At 34.3% G+C, this 17,871-nt stretch overlaps 3 protein-coding genes across 6 annotated transcripts in view; all 3 read left to right on the top strand.

The window, feature by feature from the left end:
- The first annotated feature begins 1,182 nt into the window (after positions 1-1,182).
- Positions 1,183-11,286, top strand: LOC123880153 (transmembrane channel-like protein). Of its 4 annotated transcripts, XM_045928108.1 has the most exons (14): positions 1,183-1,503; positions 3,943-4,105; positions 5,171-5,342; positions 5,729-5,867; positions 6,112-6,216; positions 6,369-6,557; positions 6,841-7,073; positions 7,242-7,433; positions 7,508-7,756; positions 8,013-8,845; positions 8,972-9,303; positions 9,376-9,972; positions 10,253-10,466; positions 10,548-11,286. In XM_045928108.1, the coding sequence occupies exons 2-14, from the start codon at positions 4,021-4,023 to the stop codon at positions 11,252-11,254; spliced, it is 4,047 nt and encodes a 1,348-aa protein (XP_045784064.1). In that variant the 5' UTR covers positions 1,183-1,503; positions 3,943-4,020; the 3' UTR covers positions 11,255-11,286. The 4 variants fall into 4 exon arrangements, with proteins under 4 accessions (XP_045784064.1, XP_045784062.1, XP_045784063.1 ...); XM_045928106.1 differs by having other exon boundaries at positions 8,013-9,303; XM_045928107.1 differs by lacking the exon at positions 1,183-1,503 and adding an exon at positions 1,563-1,686 and having other exon boundaries at positions 8,013-9,303.
- A 780-nt stretch (positions 11,287-12,066) lies between these two features.
- Positions 12,067-13,748, top strand: LOC123880481. Its single transcript, XM_045928621.1, has 3 exons — positions 12,067-12,556; positions 12,689-13,426; positions 13,657-13,748. The coding sequence occupies exons 1-3, from the start codon at positions 12,109-12,111 to the stop codon at positions 13,746-13,748; spliced, it is 1,278 nt and encodes a 425-aa protein (XP_045784577.1). The 5' UTR covers positions 12,067-12,108.
- A 48-nt stretch (positions 13,749-13,796) lies between these two features.
- The window catches only part of LOC123880149 (laminin subunit alpha), a 44,678-nt gene continuing 40,603 nt past the window's right edge, over positions 13,797-17,871 (top strand). The window contains exons 1-2 of the mRNA XM_045928097.1: positions 13,797-14,038; positions 17,665-17,811. Of these exons, the coding sequence (XP_045784053.1) occupies positions 13,844-14,038; positions 17,665-17,811 (342 nt within the window). The 5' untranslated portion in view covers positions 13,797-13,843. The remainder of the gene's footprint in view (positions 14,039-17,664; positions 17,812-17,871) is intronic.

The raw sequence follows: 17,871 nt of genomic DNA, 5'->3' as shown, positions 1-17,871 counted from the left end.
TGAAAATACATGTACAATTGTACATACCACTTTTCGGCTTTATTTAATCAATGGATGTTTATGCTCTAATTATCAAAACGGATATGAAAATTATCAAAACGGAATACGTTACATAAAACTCCAGTACTGCGACATTCATTACGTAGTAGTAATCTCTGGAACTAGTGATCCGATTCTGATAATTCTTTCACCGATAGATAGCTCATTATCCCCGACTCCCGAGTGCTATAGACTTTAGACTTTAAGTTATATCCTGTGAAGTAGCGGGCAAAAGCTGGTTCCAACAAAATGCTCGTCACTCTCCTAACTCTACACCAAAATACTTCACTATGTGTATTTCTGTATTTAACACACAAATAAGTATATTTTATAATGCCAATATTGCTATATAATATATAGTACAAAACGTAACATGGATATAGAACAATAAATTTTGCTCCACGCCTTACAATAACGAACAACAGGCAGTCCTAATTTTTTATGATAAAGCTCAAGTCACACTTACATAGGAAATTATCTATTTTTTTATTAGTATTAGGAATTTAAAAATTACAACGTAATAAAGTAAGAGAATCCACCGTCAGTACCGCATCAGTCTAATTGAAAACTAATCAAATAACACCAGTGCGTGTCTGGACACACCTATGGTGCGGTTCCGTACATCCTTAAATAAAACCGCCTGACCATAAACCAATAAAATACTACTTATAAAATTAAAAACAACCCCGACGACTACCCAGAAGGCTACTTTAATTCGAATTCAATACTAAATAGTATCTCAGCCGGGGAGATTCAAAAGCAAAAAGGCAGTAGTATGCCTGCAACTCTTTGTTAGCAGATTTTTGCGCAGTCAGATTTCCTTTTGGTTAAAAAATGATTTTTATTTCAAGTTAAGTATTTAAGTTTCTAAACCACGCGGTTTAAGCTGTGCGTTCATGATCAGTCAATCAGTCTGGATATCTCTTATTTTTAATCTAGAATGCTTTATCTATTGAATCAAGGTTTTGTTTTCGGATCATTTTTGTACTTTTGCATTTTTGACTATACATGTTGATTACCCACGTAGGTACTCTTTCTATAATAATTGTCGTTTACGTTCTCTTTCTATAATAATTGTCTTGGCCAGTTTTGACCTTTTCACCCAAAGAAATTTTGGCGTAAACAACTTAAAAAATACAAAATTATTCAGGAGGACAGATCAGTCCATTAGTTTAGGTAAATTTAAATGCAGACACAAAATAGCTTATTATGCTAACTTCATGAAAATAATAGTAGCCTTTCAAATTCAAGTTATATTGTGTGAAGTGATCCTAATATTATGCTGTATTTAAGCAAGGTGCTACGCAAAACACCTGAACGATGCCATAAATCGTTTAATTAATTGTTCAGTCCGACCCTGCTTTCATCCACGATACACAACAGTCCGCTGGTTCGCCTCAGGTCGAGGACTAGTATCAAACGTCCGCCAATATATAAAATTTCGTATTTATTTCGTTTGTCTAGGTAATATTATTACCGATTGTTTTATTTCTTCTATAGAACAGTGAGTTCAATAGTGAGTTAAATAGAGTACTAAGATATTAAATTACTTCATTTTAGGTATGTGCCATTGTACTTATGTCGAGTGATGTAAAAAAATGCATTTATGGTAATAGAAGGTATTTTTAAAGTGCCAATCAATTAGATGTAAGTAGATTTACTATGAGAAAATGGCCAATTTTCATCTAATAAATATAATTATTAAATAACTTTTAAACTATTCATATTAAAATTATACAAAAACAATGCCCCCCCCAACAAGCCCTTTTATTTGATATGTCACACTACAGTTTGCGAAACTTTTGGTTTTACTATCTAATTAATTGTCCTCCAAAAGTGACCCCCATATTGCAAATAATTTTAGACGCCCATGTTATAAAAATTCAAAAGTGTACCAAATTTCAACTTCAAAGTCCTATTTATTCGGAGCGAAATTGGCTGTGACAGAGAGACAGACAGACAGACAGACACACGAGTGGGTTCTGTTTTCGTTGTGTTTTCATTCTAACGTACGGAACCTTAAAAAAGATAAACTGTCTGACATATTCACGTACAGCTTAAACCGCTGATGCAGGGACTAGTAACTTGAGATTTTGCATGTATACTTAGTAGTAGATTGATTCTATCACGTAAACGCCTACTAGCTATTACTTTCAGAAATTTCAAGTTAGGGCGCAAGCCCCTTATAAGTAATTTAATTAAGTTATTGCTGTCCTTTGGACTAGCAAGTGGCAAACAAAATGAAAATGGAATTTTAATTGAACATAACGAGCGCTAAGTGCTAAATCATCACCTAGCCGATGCATTCAAAACATGAAATGGAATCAAATTATGGCACGCCTTTGTTTACAAGACTATCACTTTAGTTAAGTTGCTTAGTACCTAGTCTCCAGGTCCAACTTTCTAGGTTTGTATCTATTTAGACTCTTTCATTTACTAGTTTACCTACTAGCCAGAGTTTCCGAAAATCCCGATAGGATATTTCTTAATTTTTAACCGAGGAAATCAAAAACCAATTTTCATATAAACTTTCAACCTTATTTAACTCCCTTGGGGGTGAAATTTTCGAAAAATCGTGAAATACGTATTTCTTTATTTTTATCCGAAAGATACAATGTTGATGGATATAACTTGAAAAATGATAGAGTTCCTTATTTACTTCCCCTTTAACCCCATTAATTGTGGAATTTCCCAAAATCCTTTCTTAATGGGAGCCTACGTCAGAGCGGAAAGAATCTACAGTCAAAATTTCAAGCCAGATCAGTGTTGAAGGGTTCTGTTTGTAAGGGCAATTATTTTTATGTAAAGATAAGATACCCCGTGCCTATATCATACGAACCAAACTATCGCTATTCGTTCGTATGGCTAGGACGGTTTTTTGAAAATTCACATCCTAATATTCTCATTATGTCTAATAGGTATCACTTACTATACCTATCTAGTTGAAAACAGGTTTATAGCGTTTGCTGACGGAAAGGCTCTTGTGTAAATAAAGGTAACCTAGAAGAAAAATCAAGCACCTAATTTAAAATGCTCTAAAAAAGACTAGAACCTAAATACTCCCAAAACAAGAACAAATTAAACAAAAACAATTTTTTTATAAATATTCAGGAATATGGAAAGAAATGAAATTCCGATTCTAGATGTTTGTTAGGAATTGACTATTTGATAAAAATATATAAATCAAAGCAAAGAAAGGAATAAAGCAAAAAGAGTCCAAAATATAATAATCGCACGTCTTTTCCGGTTCACTTTCTGGAATTTCTTTTTGTAGAGATTTTTCTGCAATAAATTCTTGAAAGAAAGAAAAAAAATAATTTACATAATTGTGCCACACAGTCCAATCCATAAAGATGGTTTGCTACTACCCACCAGAGGTTCGACGAAATAGACAGAGCAATCGTGCGGTAACCGGTTGAAAGCGTCCCGGGAGCTCCATAGTAATGCCGGAACATTTACCCCTAGATCAAAGGCGTCGGACTACTGTGTCTCCTTATACTGTGCTTAAAGTATGATGTGAAGCTCCAAACACTTGAGCATTTGCTCAGAGTAACAGAAGGGCCAGTACCCTCAGTATGAAATTTTACTTCTCACCAATTTTGATAGTATTCGAGAGTCGAAATGAAATTACGTCAAAGTGAAATGAACCTAAAGGTCCTCGATTTAAAGTCAAAAATTCAGTAAGTACCATTTATTTTAATTTCGCAACGTTTCCGCTTGGAACCCTGGAAGTAAATACAAACTTGAGCATTAAAACAAGGCAGTTAAGAGCCATTTTACTTTAACGCTAAAGTATTTCGATTTTCAAATACTAACAACGTTGGTGAGAAGAAAAACCATATACTGAGGGTACTACAGGTGGTACAGGATGACACTCATGTGGTCATTGTGGTACATTTGAAGGGTTCCTATGACAAGCCGCCGTCCTCACCACAGCCGTCCGTGGACCGTTTATCAGTGACGTGGGCCGATCCTGGCAGTATGGCGTCTTCTGGAGTCAACCTCTTCCACTTGCCTTCTGAAGTACCTACTAACAATGAAGTCAAGTTTTCTCCGTCCACAGGAGGTTTGTGCTTTAAAGTTAGCGATAGCTACTCGAGCGTTAATATTTCTGTTGTCTAGTTTCTACTATGTCTGGTTCACCGAAACTTAGTACATAAGTGATTTTTAACCCCCGACCCAAAAAGAGAGGTGTTATAAGTTTGACGTGTGTATCTGTGTATCTGTGTGTCTGTGTATCTGTGTATCTGTCTGTGGCATCGTAGCGCCTAAACGAATGAACCGATTTTAATTTACTTTTTTTTGTTTGAAAGGTGGCTTAATCGAGAGTGTTCTTAGCTATAATCCAAAAAAATTGGTTCAGCCGTTTAAAAGTTATCAGCTATTTTCTAGTTTTCTTGTAGAAAAGAAGGTTAGATAACCCTTAGGTTCATAACATTCAAGTGTCAATTGACAAAATAATGTCAAGCTGTCAAGATGGACGTTGCCTAGATATACATAATTATTTATTTGAAAATGATTTGTCGGGGGTGTTGAAAATTTTTAATTTACACTTGTATTATCAACTAAAAAATCGTGTTAACAGGCAATTTAGTACGTAAATTGGTAACTTACTGATTTACACACTTGCTGCCGCACAACCAACACTACAAGTCGATTATCATATTTTTTAAATTCATATCAATACTAATAATATAAATGCGAAAGTGTGTCGTCTGTCTGCTAGTTGGTCACAGCCCATCTTTAACGTTTTTGACGAAATTTAGTAGATAGATATCATGTAAGGACATCCGTAAAGTCCTGGAAAATCAAAAATTTCTCATCGAATTCTTAAAAATCAAAATCCACATGGCATCTTGGATACGCACATAGGCTACCTCACACCGGAAAATCAAAGAGTCCCAACGGGATTTAAAAAACTAAATTAACGCAGACAAAGTCGTGCGAATCATCTAGTTACAAATGAATCAACATTTATTTCAAGTAACGTCATTATAACTTACAATTTTAACACTATACTACATATTATTAATTTATGTATGTAAACCACCATCATTTCTTTGTAAAGTTCTTATGAAGTAAGAGTAGTGGTTAGTAACTAAGTAGAATCATCGATGTTATTAAATCTCAGATGGTTCTGAAGACGAAGATTATTCTGCAAGTCTCAGTGCTGTGCTACGCCAGCGTCGAGCGAGCGTTCGGCGCTCTCGTAAGGGCCGGACCAGAAGACCTTCTTCCCCGTTCTTGGCCGACGAGATGCGCCCCAGGCGACGTTCCTCTGTCTTTACTACTAGTTCCGGCGAGTAAGTACGACTTTTCCCCTTTCTCTACATCTTGGTTTTTCAACTTCTTCTTCAACTTCTTGGGTTTTCAAGTACTTAGTGTGCTTACTTGATCTGCTTTTAGTGAAATAATTTATACCAGAAAGCATACATCAACTTCACATACGTAATTCGGCTGCTACGTGCGGACGTTTCAGGAACAGAATATGTATAATAGTTATTACATGCATACTATATTTCAAAGTATGTAATAATCATGTTGCATAAAGAAATAATATACCAAATGATAGTTTGATTGGTGAAGTACAAAGTACACACAAACAGAAATACTTCTACTTTAAGAGAAAAAAAGAAAGGAATAATTTGAATGACTTAGTAATATTAAAATTGGCGCATTTTTATTGCAGCACTGCAATTTCTATTGATGATCAGCCAATAGTGACCCAAGAACAAATATTTGAAAACATTCATCTTCATAAAGAAGTTCTAGGATCTGTTAAGCAACAACCGCTTGGAATGAGAAGAAAGTTAAAAATTGTACACCAGGTAATAGAGTCATATTTTTGTCGGCGTAGTAATCAATCAAAACACTAAATTAAAGTATTACCAATTAATAGCTTTCTGCTATTTCTGTAAAAAACCGTTTGAAAATTATACTTTATGAAATTATTTATAAATGTAGGCAATAATTAGCAGCTGCCTGATGTTAAGTTACGGATTAGCTTGTAGAAAAGTAATTTAGGAATCAAATCAAAATCTGATTACCATTTCTGTTTTTATATTTTTTAAGGCTAAAGGCTACATTAAACGACATGAAGGACAATTGCAAGAAAGACTTGCGCAATCTAAAAGTACAAGAGACATTTACGCAAGGTTCAATATTCTCTTGGCAACGGTAAGTTAAACTTTGAACAGTTACTTATAAGCTATTTCCTAAAACAAGTGGCAACGATCTCAAAGATTTATTTGTTTTCGTGATCTTCTGGTAGTCTATCAAGTATTAGCTCTTGAAAGGTAACGCAGACTAAAACTAAGGCTCTTTTGTAGAAATGGCAACAACTAAAACGAGAAGCAGCCAACACCTCCAATTTGCTGATACCCTGGGAGTTAAGAATCAAAGAAATCGAATCTCACTTTGGCTCTGTCGTGGCTTCATATTTTACTTTTCTAAGATGGCTATTTTGGGTCAACTTGGTAATCGGATTCATACTTCTTGTGTTCGTCATTATTCCTGAGGTAAAAATTCGCATTAATCTTCATATTACTTACACCCAAAAGTTTTGCCAATCGTTTTTAAATTATTTTACATAGTAGGTACTACTACTGGGCACATTAATTATACAAAATTTATTTCTGGTCGTTTTTGCATAACTCAATTATTTATTTAAATAATGAAAGTTAAACGTTATTGGCCAGACATATCTGGCACCTATCTCATTGTTTATAAACACCACAAGATTTTTTATTTGTTATTTTACGTAATGAAATTACGTGAACTGCATGAAAATTATTATTATAGTACCTGACAGAAAATCCTTCGCAAGACGGCGAAAGAAAAATAATAATGGAAGATGAACGGCGAAACGCTACAAATCTTCTAACTCTCTGGGAGTTCGAGGGCGCTCTCAAATACTCTGCTATTTTCTACGGGTATTATAGCAACGTCGAACGGCCGGAGTACAGAATGCCTCTAGCGTACTTTCTAACAGGATTAGTCGTATATATTTATAGCTTCGTCGCAATTCTAAGGAAGTAAGTTATTTTAGGATTTGATGGGGTCACTGTTCTCACTTTAACCCTTTGATCATTGATGTCCGTACGCACGCACGTTTTACCGATAACATGTAGTTTTTATTTTATTTTTTCAAATAAAAGCAAAGTTGCTTAGCAGCTTCTAATAGTATAAATAATAATCTCTAGGATGGCAGAAAATTCACGAATGTCTAAACTTTCCGAAAAAGAAGATGAATGTATATTTTCATGGAAACTTTTTACTGGCTGGGACTTTATGATCGGCAATGCTGAAACGGCCCATAATCGCATAGCATCTGTCACTTTGGGGTTTAAAGAAGCATTGTTGGAAGAAGCAGAGAAAAAGAAAAATTTAAGAAAGTGAGTTGGTTCAATATTCAATTTATACCTACGTACTTTTCAGATCATTTCTCTGAGAAAATATTTTTTTTCAGTTGGCGCATTATTTCTTTGCGAGCCGTGGTAAACGTCTGCGTAATAATTTTACTAGTGGTATCGGCGTATGCAGTAGTCACTGTCGTATCTAGATCTGATGATAGTCCTAAAATTAGAAGCTGGTGGCGCGAGAATGAAACAACCATTGTGGTTACCGTGATTTCAATAACATTTCCTGTTTTCTTTGAACTTCTGGGATTCCTAGAACATTATCATCCAAGAAAGCAACTACGATTGCAACTTGCTAGGTAAGTTTTATATAAGACAAGTGACCTCTCACAGCTTCGATCCCGTGGAGATTTTGAAAAATCCGGCCTTTTTCTTATCTACGTTATGAAGGAAAATTTTAGCTTTCTAAGTTCAGGGCTTTTCTTTCTATGTATTTAGACTATTTTAAATTAGCTTTTGCCAGCGGATTCATTCACGTGACATAATTTTAAACTTTTTGTATATTAATATACTTAGATAATAAATAAATTAGCTTTAACATATATTTTTTTACAGAATAATGTTGTTAAATTTACTGAACCTGTATTCGTTAATATTCGCTTTGTTCAGTAAAATCGAAGGCATGAGTAAAGATCTAGTTTCATTACAACCAGAATTGAAGATGAACGCTACTAATTTTTCTGATGTTACGCATGATATAAAGGATTCTTTAATAAAAAGTTTACCAACATCATGTTTAGAAACTGCTGTTCCGTGCTTGCCATGCGAAATGTTCACGATGCCAGTACAATTGACTCAAAATAGATTTTTTTCAATAAGTAATGGTCAGCCGTCGCCTGTAAGTGATACAAGTAAATCTATTGGCACTGTGTTTGCGAATTTGGAAACAAAAAAAAGCAATAAAAAAAGAAATCTGATATATGAATCAAGACCTGAAAATTTCAAAATTAATAATACAGATGAAGCATTTTTAAAAGAAATTGAAAAAATTAAAAACTTAAGCAAATTATCCGCAAAGGAAGATTATGTCGATGCTACAACCGATATGAACGATGGTGAATCATACGATATTAATTACGACATATTCGTATCAACTGATTCAGAATCTATATCAGAAAGTGATATAAATTTTATATTAAAATATTATACGTCAAACCCCCTTCACTCTTCTACAAACAGTAACTCAGAAATAACAACTGATCAGCCATCCAGCACAGAATCCAGTACAGATTATTCTAGTTCTGTAACTGATCAAACATTAACTGTAAGCACTTTCGATTCAGATGTCAGTTCTTTTACGATGAATAGCGATTTACCTCCAACTGCTTTCACCGAACCAATATTCGTTACTGACACCGGATTGGGTTCAACAGAAACAAGCACAGCTGGTAAATATTCAGATGATACGTCACCAACACAAACAAATCCCATAAATTCGACTGACTTTACGTCTGAATTAAGCTTTACTGGTACACCTTTTGAAGAAATAACTGAAACAACATCTACCTTTACAGATAATTTATTAGAAGGAATAACTATTTGTCCAAATATATCATTTAATTGTTCTATAACTTGCGGTGATAAAAATATAACTCAAACATTTTACATTTCCAACTGTAAAATTGTGCTTGCAAGATGCTATTTAAGGCAGTGTAAGACTTTACAAGTTGATTTAAAAGATTTGAATACAAATCAAACAAACTCTACTCTCCGGGATATTGTATATCAAGATGCATATAAAAGAAAAATGTACAACTTAACGAAAGCTACCAAGAAAAAGCTACTTAAACTATGTTGGGAAACTATGTTTGGCCAAGAATTGGTAAAATTAACAATGATGGATCTAGTACGTATTTTGTCTATCCTTTGATTTTACTGTAATATTATGTAAAGTAAAACAGCGTATTAATTTTTTCAGGTATTTGTTTTATTAGGTACGTTGTTTATGGATTTTTTTCGAGCTTTATTTGTGAGATACATGAATAAATGTTGGTGTTGGGACCTAGAAAAGAAGTTCCCAGAATATGGAGACTTCAAAATAGCTGAAAATATTTTACACCTCATTAATAACCAGGGAATGGTTTGGATGGGAATGTTTTTTTCTCCTGGACTCGTTGTTTTAAACGTATTTAAACTGATGATAATGATGTATCTACGATCTTGGGCAGTGATGACTTGCAACGTACCTCATGAAGTTGTTTTTAGAGTATCCAAAAGTAATAATTTTTATTTGGCATTATTGTTGACAATGTTATTTCTATGTGTCTTGCCGGTTGGGTACACAATCGTTTGGGTCACACCATCTTGGCACTGTGGACCATTTTCGGAATACGAAAAAATTTATAAAATATTAACAAGCAATATATACAAAGTCCTCCCTGATCGTCTTAATTTTACCTTGGAGTATATTACGTCACCAGCAATAGTAATACCACTACTTGTATTATTAATACTTATAATATATTATTTAACTTCATTAACAAACTCACTAAGAGAGGCGAATAATGATTTAAAGGTGAGTATTTTTGTCTACTAAGGTAATTATTATTAATAGAAACATGTAATAAATATGTACATATCTATGTAAATATGTCACTTTAGTTTTCTGTTGGTTCTGTTATTTTATTTGTCTTTTGTTTCTGTTATTTTTTGTTGTTTCTGTTTTTAAATAAGGTAATATGAGAATAATAAATAAATGAGAGTACATAATAATGAACATTAAATTGTATTAGGTACTTTGTCAATCTTGGATTTCTACGATTATTTCAGAAAGTCATTATTGTTTTTTGTTCAAGATACAACTGAGAAGAGAACGAACCGAAGAGAGAAGAAAAATGTTTCAATTAGCAGATACACGAAGACGAGGTGGTTCATCATCTATAGATAATACACCTTTTGCCAGGTGGAAAAAAGCGTTGCCATCTTTACCCATTAGCAAATCTATAGATTCTGATGATCGCAAAGCTACAATCGATGAAAATAAGGAACCTAAGACTGTAAAAAAGAAAAGTATGACCATATTGTTTAATGGAATCAGTAAGTATAAATTATGATGTGGATTATACATGAAAGATCATTTTATGATTGCAGGTGGAATACTAGCAAAAATTGTTGGCACAATGTTAGATCGAAAATTTAATGGAGATAATATTCAAGACCTTACAGTGTCACATAACATAGACGAAGAAACAGACACTGATTTTCATGAATCTCTTCCAAAAGAAGTTTTAAAAATAAAAGATATCACCATTTCTAAGATTCCAGAATATAGGAAAAAATCAAATGTAGAATTTAAAAATGTTAGTATTTCAAAGCGTAAACATGAAGACAATAAGCATTGTGTAAAACCTGGAAAATCAGATACAAATAGTGCAGAAAAAAATGCTTGCATAGAAAAGTTTAGTAAGACTAATGTTGATGAAGATACAAATACTAACACAGAAAATATTAAAAAACAGGATTCCAAATCTAGTAGCTTTTCTAGGCAAACAGATTCAGTTGGATCGGTAATACCAGTGATTACCATCAGTACTACGGAAAGTGATGATGAAGTATTACAAACCATAGAAACGAAAGATAAAATCATAGGGGAAAAAGATGAAGTGGTCCAAAAGGAAGACGATGATGAAACATACAACAAACAAGAAACTTCTAAAGTAGGCCTTAAAAGAAATAGAAATTGTTCGGATTTAAAATCTCTTCAAAGGCAAAGCAGCGTCGATAGTATAAATGAAAATAAAAGCCCTAAAGAATATAAATTTGAAGAAACTGGCCACAATTATCAATACTCTTTATAAATTTTATAATAAAGTTAATTTAAGAAACTTAACTTATATCTTTGCTTGGGCCAATGGACTTCCTTCACCATCACTGGAGTACCAATGGCAATTCACATGCATTTGTACAATGTCAACTAATATCCATTCCATATTAATTACCTATATACATTACTATTTACTATGTAGTGGTACACCTGCGCATTGGGAAATTAGAAATGACTAAGACTAAAAACCGGTCAAGTGCGAGTTGGGCCTCGCTCTTTTAGGGTTCCATATATATTTTGGGTGTATGAAATATTTCATTTACAAGCTAGAACATCGCAGTAAATCGTGAAAGAAAACCCCAAAAAAATGTTCATTTGTTTTGGTCACAGCTTACAAACTATTTAATGAATCGTTGTTTTCATCATTTCTTGTTAAAATTCAGTAGGTATATGGTCACAAAAATGGTCTGGCGGTCTTGGAATCTTGGACCATATTGACAATGAACATAGAGATAGCGTCTTCCATAATCAATGGCATATTATTCATCTAACATTCGTAACATTGAGTAATTTACGTCGATACATTTGATTGCTAATATTCTTTAAATGTATTTTGTACCTAGCACGAAAGTTCGTGATTATTAAATTCTCACTTTTTTGCATCAACATTGCATCTTCATTGCATTTTAGCAATTAGTAAGAGTGTCAGCCAAGCAGAGCACTAAGGGAGTGTCAAAGGTCAAACTGTAATAAGGTAGTTAGTCTCATGTTCTGTGGCTATATTAACTTTGTGGAAGTTGTCAAAACCATGATCAAATCAAGACATACTCGAAAAATATATTTTGTTAAGTTTCATATTTTTATTATATTTTATATTCCGTTTAAAATATGTGCATAATTTTTCTTATTATGATAGTTATCAGCATATTTACGAGTAAAAAGTATTCATGTTCACTTTTATCTCGATTGAAAAATCGGTATGAATACGTCTCACAAGGAAATAATGTGGATTTATTCACAGAAGATTTATACAATTTTGAATTCACAATTGATGATAGAACTACCATAAAATCAACTTCAACAAATAGCTTTAATGAAATAGATGGCGCAAGGAAAGAATTCTACATTACTTTACAAAGTTCTATTATCAATTTGACTGAAACGTACCGAAGACGAACTGATGCTTTGCCTGGATTTCATAACATTTACGACCGTATTCCTTTTGTTCCTGCTGAGCCTTTTTTCTTATCCAGACCAGTTATAGAAACTTCTTCTAGCAAGCCTAGAAAGACTTGGCCAACATATTTCCTCAGAAAAACGCTGCCACAAAAGTTAGGTAAGTTCGTAAGTTGCTTATAATATTGTATACAATTAACGCAATATGCTAATTTACTATAGTGGGCATAAACAAATTCGTTGGTTTATAAAATTATTTTCAAGACATTCATTTTTATAATTGTAATTTTAGAAACAGGAAAATCAGCCACAACTAAAACTAATGTTACATCAAAAAACATTGAAAGAAATTTTCCGCATCATGGGATCACGCTGATCACTGCAAGTCCTCCCAACAATCCAACCCCTTCAACCTCTTCGAGTACTATGAACACTCTGGCACCCTCGAGCATTTTAACCCCTTTGAGCACTCTAGAAAACTCTACAATCACTTCAAATACTTCGGCAACGGCGACAACACCAACCACTACTATGAAAAACAAAAATATGAAAATTTCATATTGCTACAGATGCGGCCTCAATGAATCTGGAATTCCTTCGGCCTACTGTTACAATTCCTTTGAAGGAAGTGACAGAAGTTATGGCAGAAAGCATTTATTCGAGATAAAATGCGTTCGCGATGAAAGAGTGAGGGAAGACAAAAAAATTGCATATGGTCCGCTGTACAGGAAAGGCTGTTTCAAAAGATTTCTAGATGTGGGTATAGTATACAATGAAAGGGGTTGTAGGACGATAGTACCTACTAGGGGAAAAAGTTATGCATCGAAACGTTTCGCGAGCATGGAATATTTACTGAAGGACGTAAACGATGGCTGTGTATTTAGCCCTCACTCATCAATCACTCCATTTAGTCGAACAATTTCTCTTTTTGCTCGCTACCACGTATGCGTATGCAGTCAAAAATACTGTAACAGAGCCGATCCGATCAAACAGAACCTCATCGAGCTTTTTATTTTGATAATTATTTATACAATCATTAAACACTTTTTTTATTAAGTTCATATTATTATAAACTTTATATAAATTAATAAGTAGTCAGTATTTTAAATAAACACTTAAAATGAAAATATTAACTGTAGGCATCTATTTTTGTTTACTTTTTTTAAGATCTTTCAAATTTTTGGTATCACTATTCTCATTTCAAACATGCCTGTGAAAATTATTAAACCATGCCTACTTATATTATAAAAAAGAATTCAGAAAGGCAAGGATGTAGACGGAAAGATAATTGCTTAGACATACAAACAGGTCGGCGGCAGTGGGCGAGTGTATCTTTCTCTGAATTCGATTAAAAAAATAATCTCTACCACCCTTCCCGAAGCCGACGCATGCTATCTCTACATTCAACTCCATAGTTCATTCTGCGACGATCCGGCGCGCGCGTACCATGGCGCGTGTTGTCGCGCTACTTCTCTTGTACATGAGCGTCGCGTGCGCAGAAATATTGACACCCCCGTACTTTAACTTAGCGCTTGGAAAGAAGATCACTGCTTCAGCGACTTGTGGTGATGAAGGATCCGAATTGTACTGTAAATTGGTTGGTGCCAATGTGGACCACGATGAAACTGTGATTCAAGGACAGGTGATTATATTTTTTATTTGATGCCCTAGATACCCTAGATGATGCCCATGACTTTGTCCGTGGCTGCAAATTCCGTGGGAATCTGTAAATCTGTAGGAACTAAATAGATGATGTTCGCGACTTTGGTGTGGTTTTAGGATTTATAAGAATCCCATGATTTTTCAGGACAAAAAGTAGCCTAAGTCCTTCCCCAGGATGCAAGGTGTACCAAATTTCTTCCAAATTTGTTAAACTAGTAGGCGCTGAAAAACTAACAGACAAGCAGACACACTTTCGCATTTATAATAACAGTGTGGATTATTTTACGTTACTTTGTTTGCTCGTAACTTTAAGCTTAAGCTTAACGAAAAGCTTGATAGTTAAATTTAGTATTAGGTAAGTGTAATAATAAATAATTATAAACCTACCTACTAGCCAGTAAAATTAAGATCACGCTATACATTGGGTTCTATCTGACCGATTTCAGTTGCAGTTGTTAGTTGAATGAAAGGTTTGTTGAAAGTTGGGGTCAATAGAAAGTGATCCTATTGAAACTGTAAAAATTTCGTCGATTACTTGATTGATTGGTTTTGGTTGATAAACATAGTTACGTACTTACAAATAATCGAACTTAATTTTATAAACATTTGTTTAAACTAAACAGGCATGTTAACTGCAATCACATCAAATAACAGGTGAACTCAGTAGCCTAAGGTAGAGCGCACCTTCCTAGAAGATACTCTACTTCTGAAGGTACCATTATTGCAATTGGCGGGGAAAACGGAAGCCGAAAGAGCAATCCATTTTGTTAGCTATTTTTTTTTGTTATAAAAATCCCATCTACCTACATAATATGTAGGCAGGAACAAAATTTTCTAAATATGTATTGCTCTACATGAAATTTTTATCCCCAACAACTTCCGATGAGCTTTTGGTTCTAATCAGAAAATACAATATTTTTACCCAACGAAGTGGGTGGAATATGAAATCGAGTGTGAATATTTGTGTATATTTAACTATCTTTCTCAAAACTGAACATATTCTTATGTACCTATAATCTCTTAGTTGAGCAAAGATTAAATCTAAGTTAAGGTGTTGTGTACCCTTACCTTACCTTGAAGGTACTAAAGATACTTAATATCATCATGGTAGTCGTCAACCGATGGACGTCCACTGCTGATCATAGATATAAGATTTCTTGATAATACATATTCTCAGGATAATATTAATATACGAGGCATAAAATCGCATGCCTGAAGGTTGCTCTACAGCTTAGCGGCTCGTATTAGAAATGTTAGAAAAAACGTTATTTAGCTATTATCTAAGTGCTCGTTTTTTCTAATATTTTTAACCTCCGCCCCAAAAAGAGGGGTGTTATAAGTTTGACGTGTGTATCTGTGTATCTGTTTGTGGCACCGTAGCTCCTAAACTAATGAACCGATTTTAATTTAGTTTTTTTTTGTTTGAAAGGTGGCTTGATCGAGAGTGTTCTTAACTATAATCTAAGAAAATCGGTTCAGCCGTTTGAAAGTTATCAGCTCTTTTCTAGTTACTGCAACCTTTACTTGTCGGGGTGTTATAAATTTTTAATTTACACTTGTACTTTATACGGTTAACGGCCAAAACAGTCGCAATTTTTCTTTAATTCTTGTTTAAATTTTTACTGAGCGTAGAATGGAGTTACATAAAATATATTTTGTTCATCTCTAATTTACTCCCGCCAGTAGCTACATGTTCGATAAAGGGTGCGATAGCTTATCTGAAGCATCCTGTTGGCTCACCATCCTGCGATATGGCTCGAAGCTTGTGTTGTGAAATCTGACACTTGCTCCAAAAACTAGGTACCTACTTAGCTACTAACCAGCAGGAGTGGTCTCACTCTTCTACATCAGCTTTGCTGTGATTTAAAAAACGTCAGCCTTTTCGGGGAAGCTAGACTTCACTTTTATATCGCTACTAGCTTGGATAGCTGCTAGACTTGCGAAATTTGAGAAATCTCAGTGCTGTCAAAAAATTACAATTTGTCAAAGCTCATCAACAGCATTTTTTCCCATTTCGATTTCAAACATATTGATACAAATTATTCAGATCATAATAATTCATAGTTTGATTCTTGGTGCGTCTAAAAATTTGTAAAATGGGAACTTTACATTTTATTTAACGGTATATTTTTCATTTTATACCAAAATTTAGCTTTCCGATATTTTTTCTGAAACACATTGTTTAATTCCCCTACCATATTGGTCCAGAATGGCCCATCTTGCCGTGGCGTTAGTAAGCAGCTCAGTACAACAGTTGCTCTTCACAAAATCATTAGCTACAATATTTTAGATATACCTACCTATAAAAGTAGATATTCAAGTCGGTAATAGATAAAAATAAAAATTAGTTTTATAATAAAAATCATTTTTGTAACAATAATATGGTGAATTGCTTACTAGCTTTTACACTGTGGCTACCACGGCTACTGATGATACTGAGTTCGTAGGTCATGTGATTATTTTTAACTCATATACCTAGGCATCTCTACCAAGTGGGTCGTTAGTCCTCTCTTATCATTATCAATGACGATGACAAATGTCCGGTATTTGGCTGTTTTAATAACATTCAAAAATGTATTAGATTAGAGTTCTATATGAAAATATATATCATATAAAGATTGGTCAGATTGGTACTGCACAAAGTTTTGCATCGACGTCATTTCCGTTACAAGACAATGCGTAAATAGAGCATTCAAATATATAGAGCAGTTTTCATTGAATTAACCATCAGAAATAAAGTATAATGTTACATCATCAATGGAAGTCTTAAAAGCAAAAGGTCCATTTAAAACACCCAATAAATCCGTCCATTCACAAACTATTTTTTCTTTTTCAAAACATGCGAAGAGCATGTGCCGACAAAAAATACATTCAAATTTGGAATCCATTGTGCTGGAGAGAAACAAAAGATCGCTCTAGAGCAGGGATGCGCAAACGCATTTGGCTACCACATGTCCATAAAAACACTACGAGACGGCCCGAACTTTGTCGAAATGAAACGAAAGCTCGGCCAGTGCATGCTTCTAAATTACAGCTTTGAGGCGCAACGTAAACCAGCAGTGACGAAATAAAACTAAGCTTTTTAACTTTGGCATGCAGCCGCTTGGCAGTGCGTGGCTAAGCTCAGGTGCGTCTGAACCCGGTGCATGGTAAGCCCAGGAATGCCCGTGCCTAGACCAATGTCAACGATATGTCAAAATATAAAAAGCTGAGTTTAATTTGTTATCAGAAAGACTTCATCATCTCCACTCCGTGTGTTTGCGCTGGCCGTTAAACGTGCGTGAACCATACGTGGACGTCAATCGGTTGATGACGACTCGGAGTAAAGACTGAGCTTTCGGTTTTCTTTGGAAGCGATTTTTTTTGCGAAACAGGACCATTTAACGAGCAAAGGATGAAAAATAAATAATGTAATTTTCTTTATGTATGTACAGCTAGTGAGTTTTTAACGTGACGTAGTTTTCAGACTTCAATATACTGTAATGATTTCGATTTACCACGTAGGACTAAGAATATACATACATTTATGAATAAAGAGTTGATATGATAATATGATGAATATGATGATAAATGATATGATAGTAAATTAATCCTGCTGTCATTCAGGTATGCGACGTCTGCGATGCGACGAATGAAGCGAAGAGACATCCGCCGGAGTACGCCGTGGATGGGATGGAAACCTGGTGGCAGAGCCCTCCTCTATCACGAGGAATGAAGTATAATGAAGTCAATCTTACCATAGATCTCGGTCAGGTAATATTTTTTTTTTCTAAAACAATTGTTTGTGAAAGCTGAGTGAGAAATGGCGGCGAA

The sequence above is a fragment of the Maniola jurtina genome, chromosome Z, assembly GCF_905333055.1.
Source record: "Maniola jurtina chromosome Z, ilManJurt1.1, whole genome shotgun sequence".
NCBI lineage: Eukaryota > Metazoa > Arthropoda > Insecta > Lepidoptera > Nymphalidae > Maniola > Maniola jurtina.
The sequence above is the reverse complement of the archived record's forward strand: the minus strand, read 5'-3'. Positions and strand labels throughout refer to the sequence as shown.